At 43.5% G+C, this 16385-nt stretch overlaps 1 protein-coding gene across 3 annotated transcripts in view; it reads left to right on the top strand.

The window, feature by feature from the left end:
- Window positions 1-7069, top strand: part of LOC109937626 (paired box protein Pax-6-like) — a 31234-nt gene extending 24165 nt beyond the window's left edge. For 2 of the 3 annotated variants that reach the window (XM_020536227.2, XM_020536162.2), the window contains exon 8: window positions 3855-4104. In XM_020536227.2, coding sequence (XP_020391816.1) covers window positions 3855-3940 — 86 coding nt within the window. In that variant the 3' untranslated portion in view covers window positions 3941-4104. Of the gene's footprint in view, window positions 1-3854; window positions 4105-7018 lie in introns of those variants that run through there. The other variant, XR_007265687.1, reaches the window with a different exon arrangement.
- The last annotated feature ends 9316 nt before the right edge of the window (window positions 7070-16385 follow it).

The raw sequence follows: 16385 nt of genomic DNA, 5'->3' as shown, positions 1-16385 counted from the left end.
TCCAGCCTCCTGTTTGTCTATCAGTATTAGCCATTTGGCTTCCTGGATGGTGCTCTAATTTGTATTGTACGCTCTGAGAATAAGGGCCCAATGCTGAATTCTACTGGAAGCTATGGGCGGCACTGCCTTCACTAGCCCTAGCAGGGCTTTGTGACCTGTAAAAGTACTGGTAGAGCTTCCTCGCACCAAAGATGACCGCCAAACCTTTGTTCTCTATCTGGGCATATTTGTGTTAGGCTTCAGTCAAAGTCCGGGAAGCATATGCCATCGGGCGATCCTCCCCTTTAGGCCACCAGTGAGCCAACATTACCCTCATACCAAACGGGGAGGCATCACACATCAGCACCACATATTGCTTCGGATTGTAGTGGGCCAACACCTTAGATGACAGTATCTGCTTTTTCACTTCCCTAAAGGCTACTTCTTGGTTTCATGACTATTTCCAAGGCTGACCCCTTTTTTTAATAGCAGGTGTAAAGGGGCCAAGATGGAGGCCAGGTTACGTATGAATTTTGCGTAATATTTCTCTAATCCAAGGAAAAACCTAAGCTCCAGTACAGATGTGGGAGCTGGAGCTCCTTTGATTGCCCTCACTTCAACCTCCAACGGGTGTAACCCATTTTTGACGAATCTGTAACCCAACTTGAGGTGCCTGGAACATACGTTTTTCCTGCTTAAGGCATACACTTGCCTGGGAGAAACATTTAAGCACAATGTCCAAGTTCTCCAAGTGCTCTTTATTGGTCTTCCTAGTTTTTAGTGCGTCATCCAGATAAATGGCGACCTATTGTAGTCCTTGTAAAATGTTCTCCATAGTGCGCTGGAAAAGAGCGAAGACTGATAATACCCCAAATGGCAGTCTTGTATATTGATATAAACCCTTATTGGTCTTAATTGTAGCGTACTTCTGGGACTCCTCATCCAGTCGCAATTGCAGGTAGGCATGGCTCATGTCCAGCTTTGTAAAGTACAGCAGCCCCCGCCAACTTTGTGTACAAGTCCTCTATGCGAGGGATCGGGTATTTATCCAGCTGCGAGAAGCAGTTTAAGGTTTGCTTAAAATCCCCACAAAGGCTAACTGTGCCGTCAGGCTTCAGAATTGGTACGACTGGTGCTGCCCATTCTGCAAACTGCACCGGTTTGAAGATTCCTTCACTCTCCAGCCTGCTGATTCCCGCCTCTACCTTTGCCCACAAGGCAAACGGCACTGGGTGGGCCTTACACAATCTCAGAATTACGCCCTGGTCAACATGTACAGTGGGTTTGGCCCCTTTGATAGTCCCAAGCCCTTGAAAAACTCCTGGGTATTTCACTAGGAATTCACTGAGGCAGCAATTTCCAATTGGAAAATGTTAAGCCAATCCAGGTGAATCTTTCTCAACCAATTCCGCCCCAATAGGCTTGGGCCTGAGCCTTTTACTACGATCAGTGGTAATTACACCAACTGCTTCTCATAGAAACTGGAACCGAAGTCGTACCCTTAATCTGCAACAGTTTCACAGAGTATGTTCTCAGTCCGGCTGAGGTCTTGCACAAGTTCAAAGGTTAGAGTCCCGAGCGAATCTTCTTAAAGACAGATACTGCAACCACAGATACAGCTGCGGTGGTATCAACCTCTATGGGAACTGGATGAACATTTAACCAAACATTAATTTTAATTGACTCTGATTTGGGTGTCAATAGCAATTTAATTGTTCCAACCCACATGTAGGGGAACTTCCCAGGGTGTGCAGTCTCCTGGGTACTAGCCTATGAGTTTTCTTACTCACATCGGGCCTTGTAGGACTCCTTTGCTGTCTCAAGTCTGCATACCAGCAGCAACTACATTGGCTTGCCGGCCCAGATCCTGAAGAACTTTTTAGCCACTTGGCCGAGGCTCAGCTTTGTTGTGGGGTTTTGCTGTGGGCTACCCTGGAGTCCCTCTGCTCAGGTCATGCCCTGCGTGAGTCTCAGTGTTTGCCTACACTCACGTGGTGTTCCCCAAGCTCAGTTGGACAGGTGAGGAAGTCCACTTCCATTGGGACGCCCTGTAGCTCCCATGCTGCACTTGCCTCATTTTCTAATGACAAGCCAGCTGCAGAGCTTGTTTGAAGTTCAGTTGGGCTTCAGCTAGTAGGAGCTGCTGCATGGTTACATCATTAATCTCACATACCAAACAATCTCTCAGCATTTCATTCAGGGTTAACCTAAAATCACATGGCTTTGCCAGTCGACGCAACCTTGTCAAAAATCCCAATACAGATTAGCCCGGTTCTCTAACAGCCAAATAAAACCAATAGCATCTCAGAATTAGAGGAGGTTTGGGGTCATAATATTCTTTAACCAACTCTGTCAACTCTTGGAAGGTTTTAGTGTCTGGTGCCTCTGGGAAAGTTAAGTCCCTTATAATGAAAATTGCTTTGGGTCCACAAGCACTCAGAAAGACTACTCGTTGCTTTTCATCTGCCCCAATGTCGTTTGCCCGGAGAAAATATCCCATTCTTGTCACCGCTGAAATAACTGTACAGAGGCCAGGTCCTGTCACCAAGTCACTTTATTTATTTGTGGACAGTACACTGGTTGTGGGCAGCCAGCTCGGACTCAATCTTCAACTGAGGAGATTCGAAACTCCTGGTTATATTGGTCAGCCAGGGCTTTCTCGATTGGCCCAGGTTAACAATCCCAATCAAGAACCTGGTCCCAATCACTACACTGAATTTCCTATATTACAACAAAAATTACACTGCAGAAGTACTAAATTGTTTCTGAAGAACTTTGGGATGTCCTGTTATCCAAAAGAATGTAAATCTTTCTTTCTATATGATCAAGGATTGAACTTGGGCCCTGCAATTTCAATAGATGCATATTTCAGCTGTGGCAATAACCTCAATAAATGTCTTTATGGAACGCATCACTGATAGTGCTGGCCTTTATATTTGTGATTATGTACACGTTAAAATAGGGAGATCATGAATTTCTACGAAGAAGTGGAAAAGGCAAAGAAAGGGATAAATGTTTATTGCCATTTTGCTGTATCAACCAAGGAAGATCACAGCAAAAAGTCTATTTAAAGGCAAAGAAATTCAAATCATTCAGCAAACATTTGAACAATACATCACAACAATATGATACTGCGAACAATCTAGAGTGTCTATTTAAACTTCATAGAAATGCAAACAGCTTAGAGCTCTCATTTAAACTATATAGCACTGCAGACAGTTCACAGTATGTAAACAGCATTCTAGAGCAGTCTTGAGTCTATTTAAACAACATACCACTGCAAGCAGTAAACAGAGGCTATTTAAACAGTGCATTACATCAAAGCACCTACAAAGTCTATTTAAAAATTTCCTATAAACTACAGCAAACAAAACCCATGACTGAACTCAGAAGAACCTCCTGATAAAAGCAGGATGCTTTGTCCAGCAATATGCGGTCAGTGGAGAATAGGCATATAACACAAGATCCTCTTATTTCCTGGTGAATGGGCGCAGAGAAGATGATATTCAGGACCCAGTGACCTTAGGGTGTGCAGATCTGGGCGTTGTCTTATAAGAATATTGAGCTCATTTAAGGGGAACAGAAGGATTCACTATAACTTAGGCAGAAGATTGGCTCAAAATCTAGGGTTGGGTGGGGGGGAGGTTTCATTGGATCAGAGAATGTTTAAGCGGGAAAGTGAATAGATTTTTTTCAAAATCAGGCATTTGAGATGAGAGATAGTAAAACATGATATTCATGGGTCAATGAAAGGGGAATTCCTTCAGGATTATCTCTCAAAACCAAAGGGACAATTTGGAATGCAATACTCTCGCACACAGCAATGTCAGTGGCAATCTACTTATTTGCATTTTCCGTTTTTTTTTTAACCACAGGACTTATTTCCCCTGGAGTGTCAGTTCCAGTTCAGGTTCCTGGAGGTGATCAGGACATGGCCCAGTACTGGCCCAGGCTGCAGTAAGGAGGCAAGGAGGGACATGGAACAGGAAAAGAAGTCCATCACATTCGAGATGAAGCCACATTCTGCTTATGATGTCTCAGAGGTGCCAGTGTAACATAAATCCACCCTATTGAATTAAGTAGGGCCCAGTGGGTATATAAGCGATGACTGACAGCCTGTAAAATTGTACTAACAATTCTGATATATTTGCTTAATTTTAATAGAAGGGGTATTTGATTTCAGACTGTTACAATGCAGATGGACATCTTAGTCTTCAATGTAAAGCTGTCGGAGTTGTAGTTATGTAAATATAGAGGATTCCCTCATTATGCCAAGCCGAAAACCGTACTGGGAAAATCAGTGAAGGACAGGCTATGCCTTGAGTTTGTTGCTTTCATTGGCATTGGTGAAAATTCACTGAAGCCCTGAATAACTAATGCCCCTACATCATAAGATGGAGGGAATTGAAGCAAACTGGGTTTATATTCTTATGATTGGGCCAACAGTGACGATGTCATCAGTCACTTGTAAACTTGACGTTCCAGCACGGTGTTGCTAATCATTTTGATTCATGGCAGAATGGTTACAGCACAGAAAGAGGCCACTCAGATGATTGTCTCTGTACCGGCTCTCCAAAAAAGCAATGAACTGAGTGCCAATCTCCTGCCTCCTCCCTGTAAGACTGCATGTTCTTCTTTGTCAGATAACAATCCAAAATCCCTCTTGAATGCCCCAATTGAACCTGTCTCCACCACACTATCAGGCAGCCCATTCCAGATCCTAACCACTTACTGTGTGAAACCATTTCTCCTCATGTCATTTTTTTTACCCATTATCTTAAATCTGCGCCACCAACTCACCACAACCTACCATCACCGGGAACAGTTTCTCCTGACCTATTGTGTCCAGATGTGATTTTGAAGACTTTGATCAAATCTTTTCTGAAATTCTCTAAGGAGAATTGCTCTAATCCTTCTATGTAATGGATGTTCCTCATGCCTGGATCCGTTCTCGTGAATCTTTCCTGCACCCTCTCAAATGCCTTCATAACTTTCCAAAAATGTGGTACCCAGAACTGGAGTTGAGGCTGAACCAGTGTTTCATAAAGTTTAGCATAACCTCCTTTCGCTTGTAGTCCATGGCACAATGAATAAAACCCAGGATATTATATGTTTTACTAACTACTTTCTCAGCTGACCACTTTCACTGACAAGCACACAAACACCCAAAGTAAATAGCTCTACCAATATATATGGGCAGGCTGATTTGGAATATTTCCCTCTGAAAACCCCATTAAATGTTTTCACTAATGTAGAAATTTGTTAAAGTTGAATTCTACAAACTTTAATAGAGTTTTGGTAAAACTAGGAACAAAGCTGTTTTCATGAACAACTTGGTTTTAAAGAACTTTAAGGGGAGGCAATGGCCTAGTGGTATTATCGCTGGACTATTAATCCAGAGACTCAGATAACATTCTGGGGACCTGGGTTCAAATCCGGCAGATGGTAGAATTTGAATTCAGTAAAATATCTGGAATTAAGAGTCTAATGATGACCGTGAATCCATTGTCAATGGTCAGGAAAACCCATCTGGTTCACCCTTTCAGGGAGGAAACTGCCATCCTTACCTAGTCTGGCCTACATGTGACTCCAGACCCACAGCAATGTGGTTGACTCATAACTGCCCTCTGGGCAATTAGGGCTGGGCAAAGAAAACTGGCCCAGACAGCAATACCCTCATCCCATTAATGAATAAAGGAGAAAGAAGGATGCTTCAGATTTTGACTGGATTGCAAGTCAAAGGTATCAAACAGTATTTGAATCCCTGTTTGAGGTACTTTCCACTGATGTACACGGAACCTAAGGTCTTCATGTGGACACATTTTGTAATTAGTGGAATCATGCAGTCATTAAACCCCATATACCACACCAGCTCTTTCATAGCCATTGAGGCTGTGGATGAGTGGACCAATTCTCGACCTGGAGGACTTTGACCACATGGGGCTGGATGCCCCATGACTTGGAGGGCAGGATATCCTTCCATTTTTGCCTCTTCTCTGCCACTGCTCTGCCTTAAGATGCTATGACTCAAAGGCATAGTGTGTGTCAATGGACAAGTTGATAGTTTGAATGGTCAATAGCAAGATCATGCAAATCTTTGAAAGAGTTATTCATTCAGTCACACTCCCCTGCTTGATGCCTGCAATTCTTTTCCCCTTAAAGAATTTATGCAGTTCCTTTTCTAATATTACAACTGAATCTGCATTCACCTCCCTTTCAGACAGTGCACACAGATCAGAACAGCATATGGCCTATAATAACTTGTCTGTGTCCCTCCCTCTGGTTATTTTGTCAATCGCCTTCAATGGATATCCTCTGCTTACCCACCCTCCTGCTAGTGGAAACAGCTTGTCCCTGGAGATTCTTACCAAAACTATTTATAATTTTCAATACCTTAACTTTATGTGCTTTAAAGAGAATAATCCCAGCTTCTCTCCTGTCTCCAAATCACTGGAGTACCAGTCTAGTGAATATCCATTGCACCCTGTCTATGCCCTTGACTTCTTGTTATATTATGGTGCCTAACATAATATACCATACTCTAGCTGAAGTCCAATTGGTGACTGATAATAGTTAACCATGGTACTTATCAGGACATTGAATTGTCTTCAACTCATAAATCAATACTATGGAGCTTCATACCAAAACCCCTCCCTCTGAATTTCCCACAACCTACCCATTTAAGACATTTGGCAAGCAGGAAGGAGCATAAAATATGGTGCTATGGTGGCAGCACCATGTCTCTATAGTCTTTTATCCACAGTGGGGGAGACATTAGGTGGCTTGGTTACCTTTGGGACCTAGTGAGTGTCCAATTAATGGTCACTAATGCACTGACTTCTACTGCCTCTGGGAGGTGGCCAAGGCAGGTAGCCTTTTTGCCAGCATGGGGTAGGATGGGAGAGACCCTTCCTGTTTGGATACCCTGTGCCCAGTGGAGGCCTATGCTAATGTAGGCCCACACCCCTTCCCAGACAAACCTGGGTTGTGAGGAAGGGTCACCGGACCTGAAACGTTAACTCTGTTTTTTCCTTCACAGATGCTGCCAGACCTGCTGAGCATTTCCAGCAACTTTATTTTTGTTCCTGACTACTCTCAGCCCTTCTCTGAAGTCTACCAGCCTGGCTATTGAAAATCTCTGGACAAAATTCAGGCCATGACTTTGGGCCTTATTTAGTACTGATGTTTCAGCTTGCTTCTGACTGAAGTTCACACCTGGGGCCTTGACCCTTCCCGCAGGATTGAGCAAACAGCTTCTGTTTGCACAAAACCTTGATTAAAGAGATAACCCCACTCAAAAGCATATAGCAGAACACCTTGACAGAAACCAGCCAGTGATTTTCAGAGATTAATCTAATCCCAGCACTCACTGGATGGTTTCAATTCATTTAAAGTTTGGCTGAATGGTTTCCAATGTTGGATATCCGGTGTGTAACAAGTCGCTTTCACCTTTTTTGAATTCCAAATCGTTGGGCACTTGCCGACTGTTGAAATAAAATTTCAGAAAGGAATTACATGTGAAATTAGGATTAGCTTGCTGCAATGATGATTCATTGTTTTATTGGTTAAAGGGCAATTGCAAAAAACGCCGGATATATTCTCTGTAGACCTCCCTGTCTCCCAGTCTGAACACTCTTATTTTGATATTTCATTGAAAGGTTTGGGACAATACAAAGCATGCGGGACCTGAGGCAGATTATAATCTAATATATCTGACAAGCAGCCTCAGACAAGACATTTTTTATGTAGTCAATCAAAGGATATGGACATTGTTGGCTAAGTTAGTATTCGTTGCCCGTCCCTAATTGCCCTTGAAAGAGCCACTTTCTTGAATCACTGCAGTCCACATACTACCGGGACACTTGCAGTGCTGTTAGACATGAGGGTGTTCCAGGACTTTGACCTAAAAACAGTGCAGGAATGGTGATGTATTTCCAAAGCAAGATGGTGTGTGTCTTACGATATAAGAACACAAGAACCAGAAGCAGGAGTAGGCCATTCAGTCGCTTGAGCCTGCTATTTCATGGCTGATCTCATCTCAGCCTCATATCCACTTTCCTGCCAGCTCTCCATAACCCTGTAACTTGTTACCAATTAAAAATCTTTCTATCTTCTCTTTAAATTCACTCATTGACCTGACATCCACCACATTCTGGGACAAGGAATTCCACAGATTTGTGACCCTTTGAGAGAAGTAATTTATCCTCACTTCTGTTTTAAATGTGTTACTCCCTTTATTCTAAAACTTCTCATTTTAGATTGCTCTATACGAGGAAACATCCTCTCTACATCTACATTGTCAATTCCCTTTAGCATCTTATATACCCCAATTAGGTCTCCTTTCATTCTTCTAAACTCCAGACAGTATAGGCCTAAACTGCTCAATCTCTCTTCATAAGGCAAACCCTTTATCTGTGGCTAGGAGGGGAATACATGGGCTGGTGCTTCCACACATCTGCTGTCGTTGTCTTACCTAGTGTTAGAGGTGGTGTGTTTAAAAGGCACTGTCTGAACAGCCTCGGTGAGTTACTGCATCTTGTAGGTGGTATACACTGCTGCTACTATGCATTGGTGATGGAAGGAGTGAAAATTGAAGGTGCTGGCTGCAATACAGTCAAGCAGGTTGCTTTATCCTGGATGGTGTTGAGCTTCTTGAGCATTGTCGGAGCTACAGTCGTTCAGGTAAGCGGTTCTCTCACTGTTACCCATAGCATTATCAAAAATAGCATGGATTAGAATCATAGAATCATAGAGTTGTACAGCGCGGAAACAGACCCTTTGGTCCAACTCGTCGATGCGGACCAGATATCCTAAATCAATCTAGTCCCATTTTCCAGCATTTGGCCCGTATCCCTCTTAACCCTTCCTATTCATATACCCGTCCAGATGCCTTTTAAATGTTGTAACTGTACCTACCTCCAACAATTCCTGTGGCAGCTCATTCCATGTATGCACCACCCTCTGCGTGAAAATGTTGTCCCTTAGGATCCTTTTATATCTTTCCCCTCTCACCTTAAACCTATGCCGATTAGTTTTGGACTCCCGTACCCTGGGAAAAAGACCTTGGCTATTTTATAAACCTCTATAAGATCACCCCTCAGCCTCCAACACTCCAGGGAAAATAGCCAAATTAAACAATACATTCGAAGATGATTAAGATAGTCTTCCTACATCCCTGCAGGGCACTGATGAGACCACATCTAAATTACTTTGTACAGTTTTTGTCTCCTTGTTTAAGTTGGTGGGGGGTGGTGTGGGGGAGTGATATTCTTGCGTTGAAAATAGTTCCAAACAGGTTTGGTCTTGCTGATTGCCGTGGATGAAGGAGAAACGTTGAGCATGTTGGGCCTATAATCGTTGGGATTTAGAAGAATGAGAGGCAAAGAATGAGAGATTAAAACACTGTAAGATTCTGAGGGAGTTTTACAGGATAGATACTGAGAGGATGTGACCCTTGTGGGTTAAAGAAGTATTGGATAGAAGCAGAATGAGAGGTCTCCCATTTATGATGGAAATGAGGAGGAATTTATTCTCCATGAGGGTCATTTAATTTTGGAAGTGGAGAGTAGTGGAGGCTGGGTCATTTAACATATCCAAGGGTCAGTCACAGTTTTTTTGATTAACAAGGGATTCAAGTTATGGGGGACTTACGCGAATATAAAGTGAAGGTTGCAGTTTGATCAACCATGAACGGTGGAGTAGGTTTGAGGGGCTGAATGGCCCACTCCTGTTTTTATTTCTTATGTTCTTATGATAAGTGAATGCACTGACCTAGAGATTCCTCAGAAGAGTAAGGGCGACCTGGTTAATTCACAATTGATTTAGGCTGATTGACTGAACTGAGTTAGCAGATACACAGTGGTGCAATTGTCTCATAGAATCACTACAGAATGGAAACAGACCATTCACTCCAAACCAACTCTCCAAAGAGCTTCCCACCCAAACTCAAACCCCCTATCCTATCCCTGTATTTCCCATGGCTAATCCACCTAACCTGCACATCTTTGGACTGTGGGAAGAAACCAGAGCACCTGGAAGAAACCCACACAGAGAGAATGTGCAAACTCCACACAGCCAGCCACCCAAGGCTGGAATTGAACCCGGGTCCCTGGCGCTGTGAGACAGCAGTGCTAACCACTGAGTCATCGTGTCACCCTCATAAAATGGAGACCAAACCAATGTACAAAATTCTAACTGCAGTCAGACCAGTTACACATGTAGATTATAACTTCGCTAAGTAAGAGATGTATAAGCCTACAAATGAATCCGACTGTTTTATTACCATCACATAGAGCCCCTAAAGTGCGGAATTAGGCCATTCAGACCATTAAGTCCACACTGACCCTCTGAAGGGCATCCCATTCCCTTGCCCTTTTTGTTGGCTGACTCTTGATTGGAAGATGACATCACAGGGGGACAAATTTTCATGTGACTGAATGGGCTGATTCTCAACCCACGATCCTATGGGCACAGGCATCAGGGATCTGGAGAGCAGGATTGCATCCTTCCTTCCTCTGCTTCAGCATTAAAATAAGAGCAAAATACTGCAGATGCTGGAGTTCTGAAATAAAAACAGAAAATGGCAGCATCTGTGCAGACAGAAAATCACAGAATGAACCTTTTAAGTCTGAAATGACTCTTTAGAATCGAAGAGAGGTGGAAATGTGATGGATTTGGTGCTGCTGAAGATGGGCAGGGTCAGGTAGAATAATAGAGATGGTCAGGGTTAGGATACAGGGCAGAGGAGATTAAATACCAAAGATACCTTGGAACAAAAGGCAAATGGAGTAGTAATGGTTGCAGTAAAAAAGCAAAGCATTGGTCTAACGTATGTGTTAATGAATGTCAAGTCTGTCTGAAAGAAAAAAACATGAGAAGATACGGAATAGCACTCAGGGAGAAAGAAATTTCAAAGCGAGGACAGTGTTCAGGCTCTGAAGTTTTTGACTATACTGTTGAGTCCAGAGACTGTCAAGTGCTTAATTGGAAGATGAAATGCTTATAGAAGATCATAAAATTGCTACAGTGCCATTTGGTCCAACAAATCCACACCGACCCTCAGAGCATCCCACCCAGACCCATCCCCCTATAACCCACCTAATGTACACATCCCTGAACACTACGGGCAATTTAGCATGGCCAGTCCACCTAGCCTGCACATCTTTGGACTGTGGGAGGAAACCGGAGCACCCGGAGGAAACCCACGTAGACACAGGGACGATGTGCAAACTCCACAAGACATTCGCCCTAGGTGTTCCACACCTTGGGTTTTCTTCACTGGAGCATTGCAACAGCTCTATAACAGAAATGTAAGCATGAGAGCAAGATTTCAAATTGAAATGGCAAGCAATCAGCGTCAGGTTTGAGGTCACAGTCTGCAAAGCAGTCACTCTGTCAATTCAACTTGGAAGAGACTGTGATGTGAGCAGTGAATACAATCAACTAAGTTGGTAGAAGTACACATAAACTGCTGTTACATTGGGAGTCAGTTAGCTCAGTTGGCTGAATGACTGATTTGTGATGCAAACTAATGCCACAAGTTCAATTCGCAAACTGGCTGAGGTTACCACGAAGGTCCCACCTTCTTGACCTCACCTGAGGTGTGGGGACCTTCAGGTTAAACCACCATCAGTTGTCTTTCTCTAATGAGAGAGCAGCCTTATGATTATGTTTACACCAGGAGGGAGTTTTGGGGCTTGGATGTTGAGGACAGGAGAAATAAAGGAGGTGGATGTTACATCTCCTGTGATTACATGGGAAGGTGCCACGAGAAGCGTTGAGATGTTTGAGTTGATAGAGGAGTGGACCAGTGGGTTGTAAAGTGGACTGCCCCATTGGAATGTTGACAGGGATGGGGCAGATGAGTCTGGTTGTGGCATCATGCTGGAGGTAGTGGCAAATGGCAGAGGATGAACCTTTGAATAGGGAGGCTGGTGATGTGGAAAGATAGGACAGGAGCAGTGATATCACTGTTCTGGGTGGGAGGGAATGGGGTAAGAATGGAAGTGTGGGAAATAGATCGAGGACCCTGTTAATCACAGGGGTGTCTGTCCTCAGTTGAGGAAAAGGGAAGACATATTGTAACTACCACTGTGTTCGCAGAATTGTCAGAACAGATGCAATACAGATGGAGAAATAGGAAGAATGGAATGTAGTTCAATAGACGGGTTATCACTGCCGTGAAGAATTGGCAGCAAGCTGCTCCCAGTCATTCAAATGCCGAACTTCAAATGAAGTTCAAAGTTCTCTTTGTAATGTTCTCTTTGTAGCAGGGTCTCGGGAATATCCACTGACGTGGGTCAGTGGCTGCATTGGAAAGTATTGTCTACCAGACACACTGGACCAGGTTGCAAAGTGAGGCTTGATGAACCCTCTAGACCAGAAACCCCTGGGGTGCACTGGGCCAGGGGAGCTTTAGCTGTAACATTTACAATCAGATCCCAAAGTCAGTGAAATTCATTCAGTTTTCCCCTGCAAGTAACAGAATGCTGGATGGAGGGGATGTGAGAAAGTTGATGATTTATGCCACAGTATACTTAGAATTGAGTCTGTGCCTTATATAGAGTCAAAAAGTTATACAGCATGGAAACAGACCCTTTGGTCCATCTTGTCCAGGCTGACTAGCTATCCTAAACTGGTCGAGTCCTATTTGCCAGCATTTGGCCCATATCCCTCTAAATCCTTCCTGTTCATGTACCCATCCAGATGCCTTTTAAATGTTGTAACTGTATCCAACTCCACCACTTCCCTGGCAGCTCATTCCGTACATGCACCACCGTCTGCGCGAAAATGTTGTCCCTTAGGTCCCTTAAAATCTTTGCCCTCTCACCTTAAACCTACGCCTTCTAGTTTTGGACTCCCCTCCCTGGGAAAAAGACTTTAACTATTCACCCTTTCCATCATTCTCACGATTTTATGAATCTCTATATGGTCACCCCTCAGCCTCCGAAACTCCAGGGAAAATAACTCAAACCCTCCAAGCTCAGCAATATCCTTGTAAATTTTTGCTGAACCCGTTCAAGTTTAACAACATCTTTCCTACAAAGAAAGTTTTAATTCAATAGCAATATATTCACTTAACAGCAATTACCATCCTCAGTCATTAATGTTCAAATATAGTTAATATAGATGGGAAGTCATTTTTGTTTATTGAAACTGGTTTGTTAGCTGGAAGTGATCACATACCAGACACTGACATAAAGGAGGATAGTAAATAATATTGTGCAATGATATCGGCTTGGCTACTAAAAAATCTGTTAGCAGTCAGGGGTTGATAACTATGACAACACAGTTTCTGAACTTCCTTCGAGAACATCAGGTACCAACATGAATGAGGTAGCCAGTAGAGGGTACCTAGTAGGAGCTGGTAATACAGTCATTGGATTCCCAACCATAGTCTCTGAGAGTTTCGGCAAAAATAGATCGGATTTCCCTTGAAGAGTGGTTCCACCCAACATCGAAGGCGAATTTGAACCCTAGTTTCGGTTGATTGTCACATTCGAGTTTCTCTCCATGGAAGGGAACTTTTCCCAAATGTACGTTTGGCGTATTTTTTTACTGAGGATGACAAGTCCTGCTTTTCAGCACCAACAATTGACCCAGACACAGAATGCCCAGACATGTGAAGGCCCAGAGCAGATATGATAAAAAGACCAGTATTGGTCCTGATAAAGGGTCATGGTCTCGACAAAGGGTCGAAAGTGAGGGTGATACAGTGTGACTGCAGTGGACTTGTGATGATTCTGCTCATGTAGAGAAACAAAAGAAAGCTCCAGACAGATTCTTTCTCTTCTAGTTGTGATGCATGAAAACATATTTACAGCAAATACACATCAACGTGTTGTCTCTTCTGAATCAATAAATTGACAGATTTTGTGTTTGACACCGATATATGTCTGTGAATATATGATATGTGGAAATTAGACAATGGCAGCATTTTAATTCAGAAAGTAATAAAAACATTGTTAAGTAAATGACCTGAATTAGTTCTTTCATCCCTTTTATAAAAGCCTGACAAAGACTTTGTTACATTTATTTTCATTTCTTCAAAGGCAGTTGATTTGATTGTCATTTTCCCTCCTCTCTCTCCTCTCTATTTATGTTTGGTGTGCCCTTATTATTTCCCTTAATAATTCCCTTATTACTGGCAGCTCAGCTGTCATTCTAGTTAGCTAAAGGCAATGACTGTCAGTAGGCAATTCTGTCTCTTGGTTTATTCTATTCTGTTGTTAGATCATGGTTGATCTCCAACTCAAATCTATTTTCCAGCATTGATTCATATCTATTTGGATAGCAACGCAAGCTTGAGGGGCTGAATGGCCCACTTTTGCACCTATTACCAACCTTCCTAAATTTCCTGGTGTTTTTGTTTAATGCTTCAATTATTCCATTATCTATAACCTGCTTCCAATTTTAAGATCTTGCCCTGAAATTCCCCTATTGAGAGTGAATCTACCCTATTGAATCCTTTTGTCCTTGATTCAATCACATTGCAACTTTCCAAATTCAAGAAAGTACAAACCAAATTTGTTCAAACAGTCATCATTATTTACCCCTCTCACATCCAATACCATTCTTGCAAATGGGTTCTGAACCTTTCCAAGGGCGTATATTTTCTGACATGCGGCATTAAAAACTGAATGTATTGCTCCTGATGGGGTTTGACCATGGTGCTGCGCAACTGAAGCATAGGAACATGAGGGAATAGGAGTAGGAGGTGACCATTCAGCCCCCTTGAGCCTGCCCCACTATTAATAAGAGTATACCTGATAATCTAACTCAATTCCAGTTTCCTGCCTAATTTACAATTCCTTAGAGCTTCCCCATATCCACCTATGTCACTTTTGAATATTGTCAACACCTAACCGTCACAGCTGTCTGGGGTGGAAAATTATAAAGATGCAGAACCTTCCTGCTTATCCCATTTCCAAATGGCTGTTCCTCTATCCTGAGACTAGGCTCTGCAGCCAGAACCAATGACTAACTTTTCCCACCCTATGTACTTATTTATTATTCTTTTTTGGGATGGCGGAATCACTGGAAAGGCCAACATTTGTTGCCCATCTGTAACTGCCTTTGAACTGAACAGCTTGCTAGTGCCATTTGAGCAGGTGGTTAAGAGTCAGCCACATTGCTGTGGGCCTGGAGTCACATGCAGAGTGCCTGATCCAATTGGTGTGCCAACAACCTCCCAAGCATCGATTTGTGGTCTTGAAGCCACTAGTGTGGGCACAACAAAAAACATAATGAGAGGGAACATTGGTTACAAGTTTGGCCAGACCAGGCGATGAGGGCAGATTTCCTCCCCTAGTGAACCAAATGGGTTTTTATGACCACTGCTGATCTTGTCTGTTACAAAGACTAACTTCACATTCCACGTTTATTAATCGAATTCAAAATTCATCAGCTACCATGGTGGCGTTTGAACCCACGTCTCTCAAGCATTGGCCCAGACTTCTAAATTTCTAATCCAGTGACATTACTGCTCCACCACCATCTTCCTCCATTCTAATGCCACCACCTTAACCTTTAGGATTGTTTTTTGAACCAGTGCCACCAGCTTTCAGTACACAAATTCCTAAGTGATCAATGCTCAACTATCTCTTGTCTCTCGCAACTTACAAAGTATTCTGATCCATCTTTCTAGGATGTAAAGTGGATGACTTCTTACTTCACCACTTGGAGCTCCATCAGAATTTAACTCCTGACCCCGCCCCTCCCATCCCACTGGAAGCTGGATGCTTAGTGGAGGGCGTCATATCAGTGGTGCCTGCCATTGATGTCTCCTTCCCCCTTGTCCCCACTGGTGCATCACTCCCAGCGTGATACGTAGCGAGCCAGTTGGCCTGCCCATGAGCTAAGTCAGGCCCATGAGTGGTCAACTAATGTCCACTTCTTGGCCTTGTCCTGCTGCCACTGGGATTCATACCATTGGCAGGAAAGAGCCATACCTGCAAAGGCTGTTGATTTGGTGGGCAAGCTTGGAGTTGCATCCCTGCTTGAGTACCCTGTGCCTATCGGAGACAATCCTCATCCCCTGAGATGTGAACACGCTCCTCTTTCTGCTATCTTCCCTCGCTCTTCACCAATCCCACCCAACCCCAATCCCCATTACTACCCAAAAATTCCCTCCTCAACAGGGGCCTGCTAGCCCTTGATGAGACCCTGAACTCATCTCACAGTCCGGGTCCCATTGCTGAGTCTTTCCTCAGGTACAGCTGTATTCCCAGCATTAGCACGTTCAGAAACACGGTTCCCCTTGGAAGACGGAGGAGGTCCCATCTCAAGCCAATTCAAGACCCATTGGCTGGGAGCTTGCCAAGTCCATTGGTAGGTGATGGTGATGGTGGGGGTGGGTGGGGCAAGGAGGGGGAGCTTGCCAACAGAATACAATCCAGCTGAGTAAA

The sequence above is a fragment of the Rhincodon typus genome, chromosome 37 (genome assembly GCF_021869965.1).
Source record: "Rhincodon typus isolate 14 chromosome 37, sRhiTyp1.1, whole genome shotgun sequence".
Lineage (NCBI taxonomy): Eukaryota > Metazoa > Chordata > Chondrichthyes > Orectolobiformes > Rhincodontidae > Rhincodon > Rhincodon typus.
This window is presented reverse-complemented; position numbering and strand designations above follow the sequence as displayed.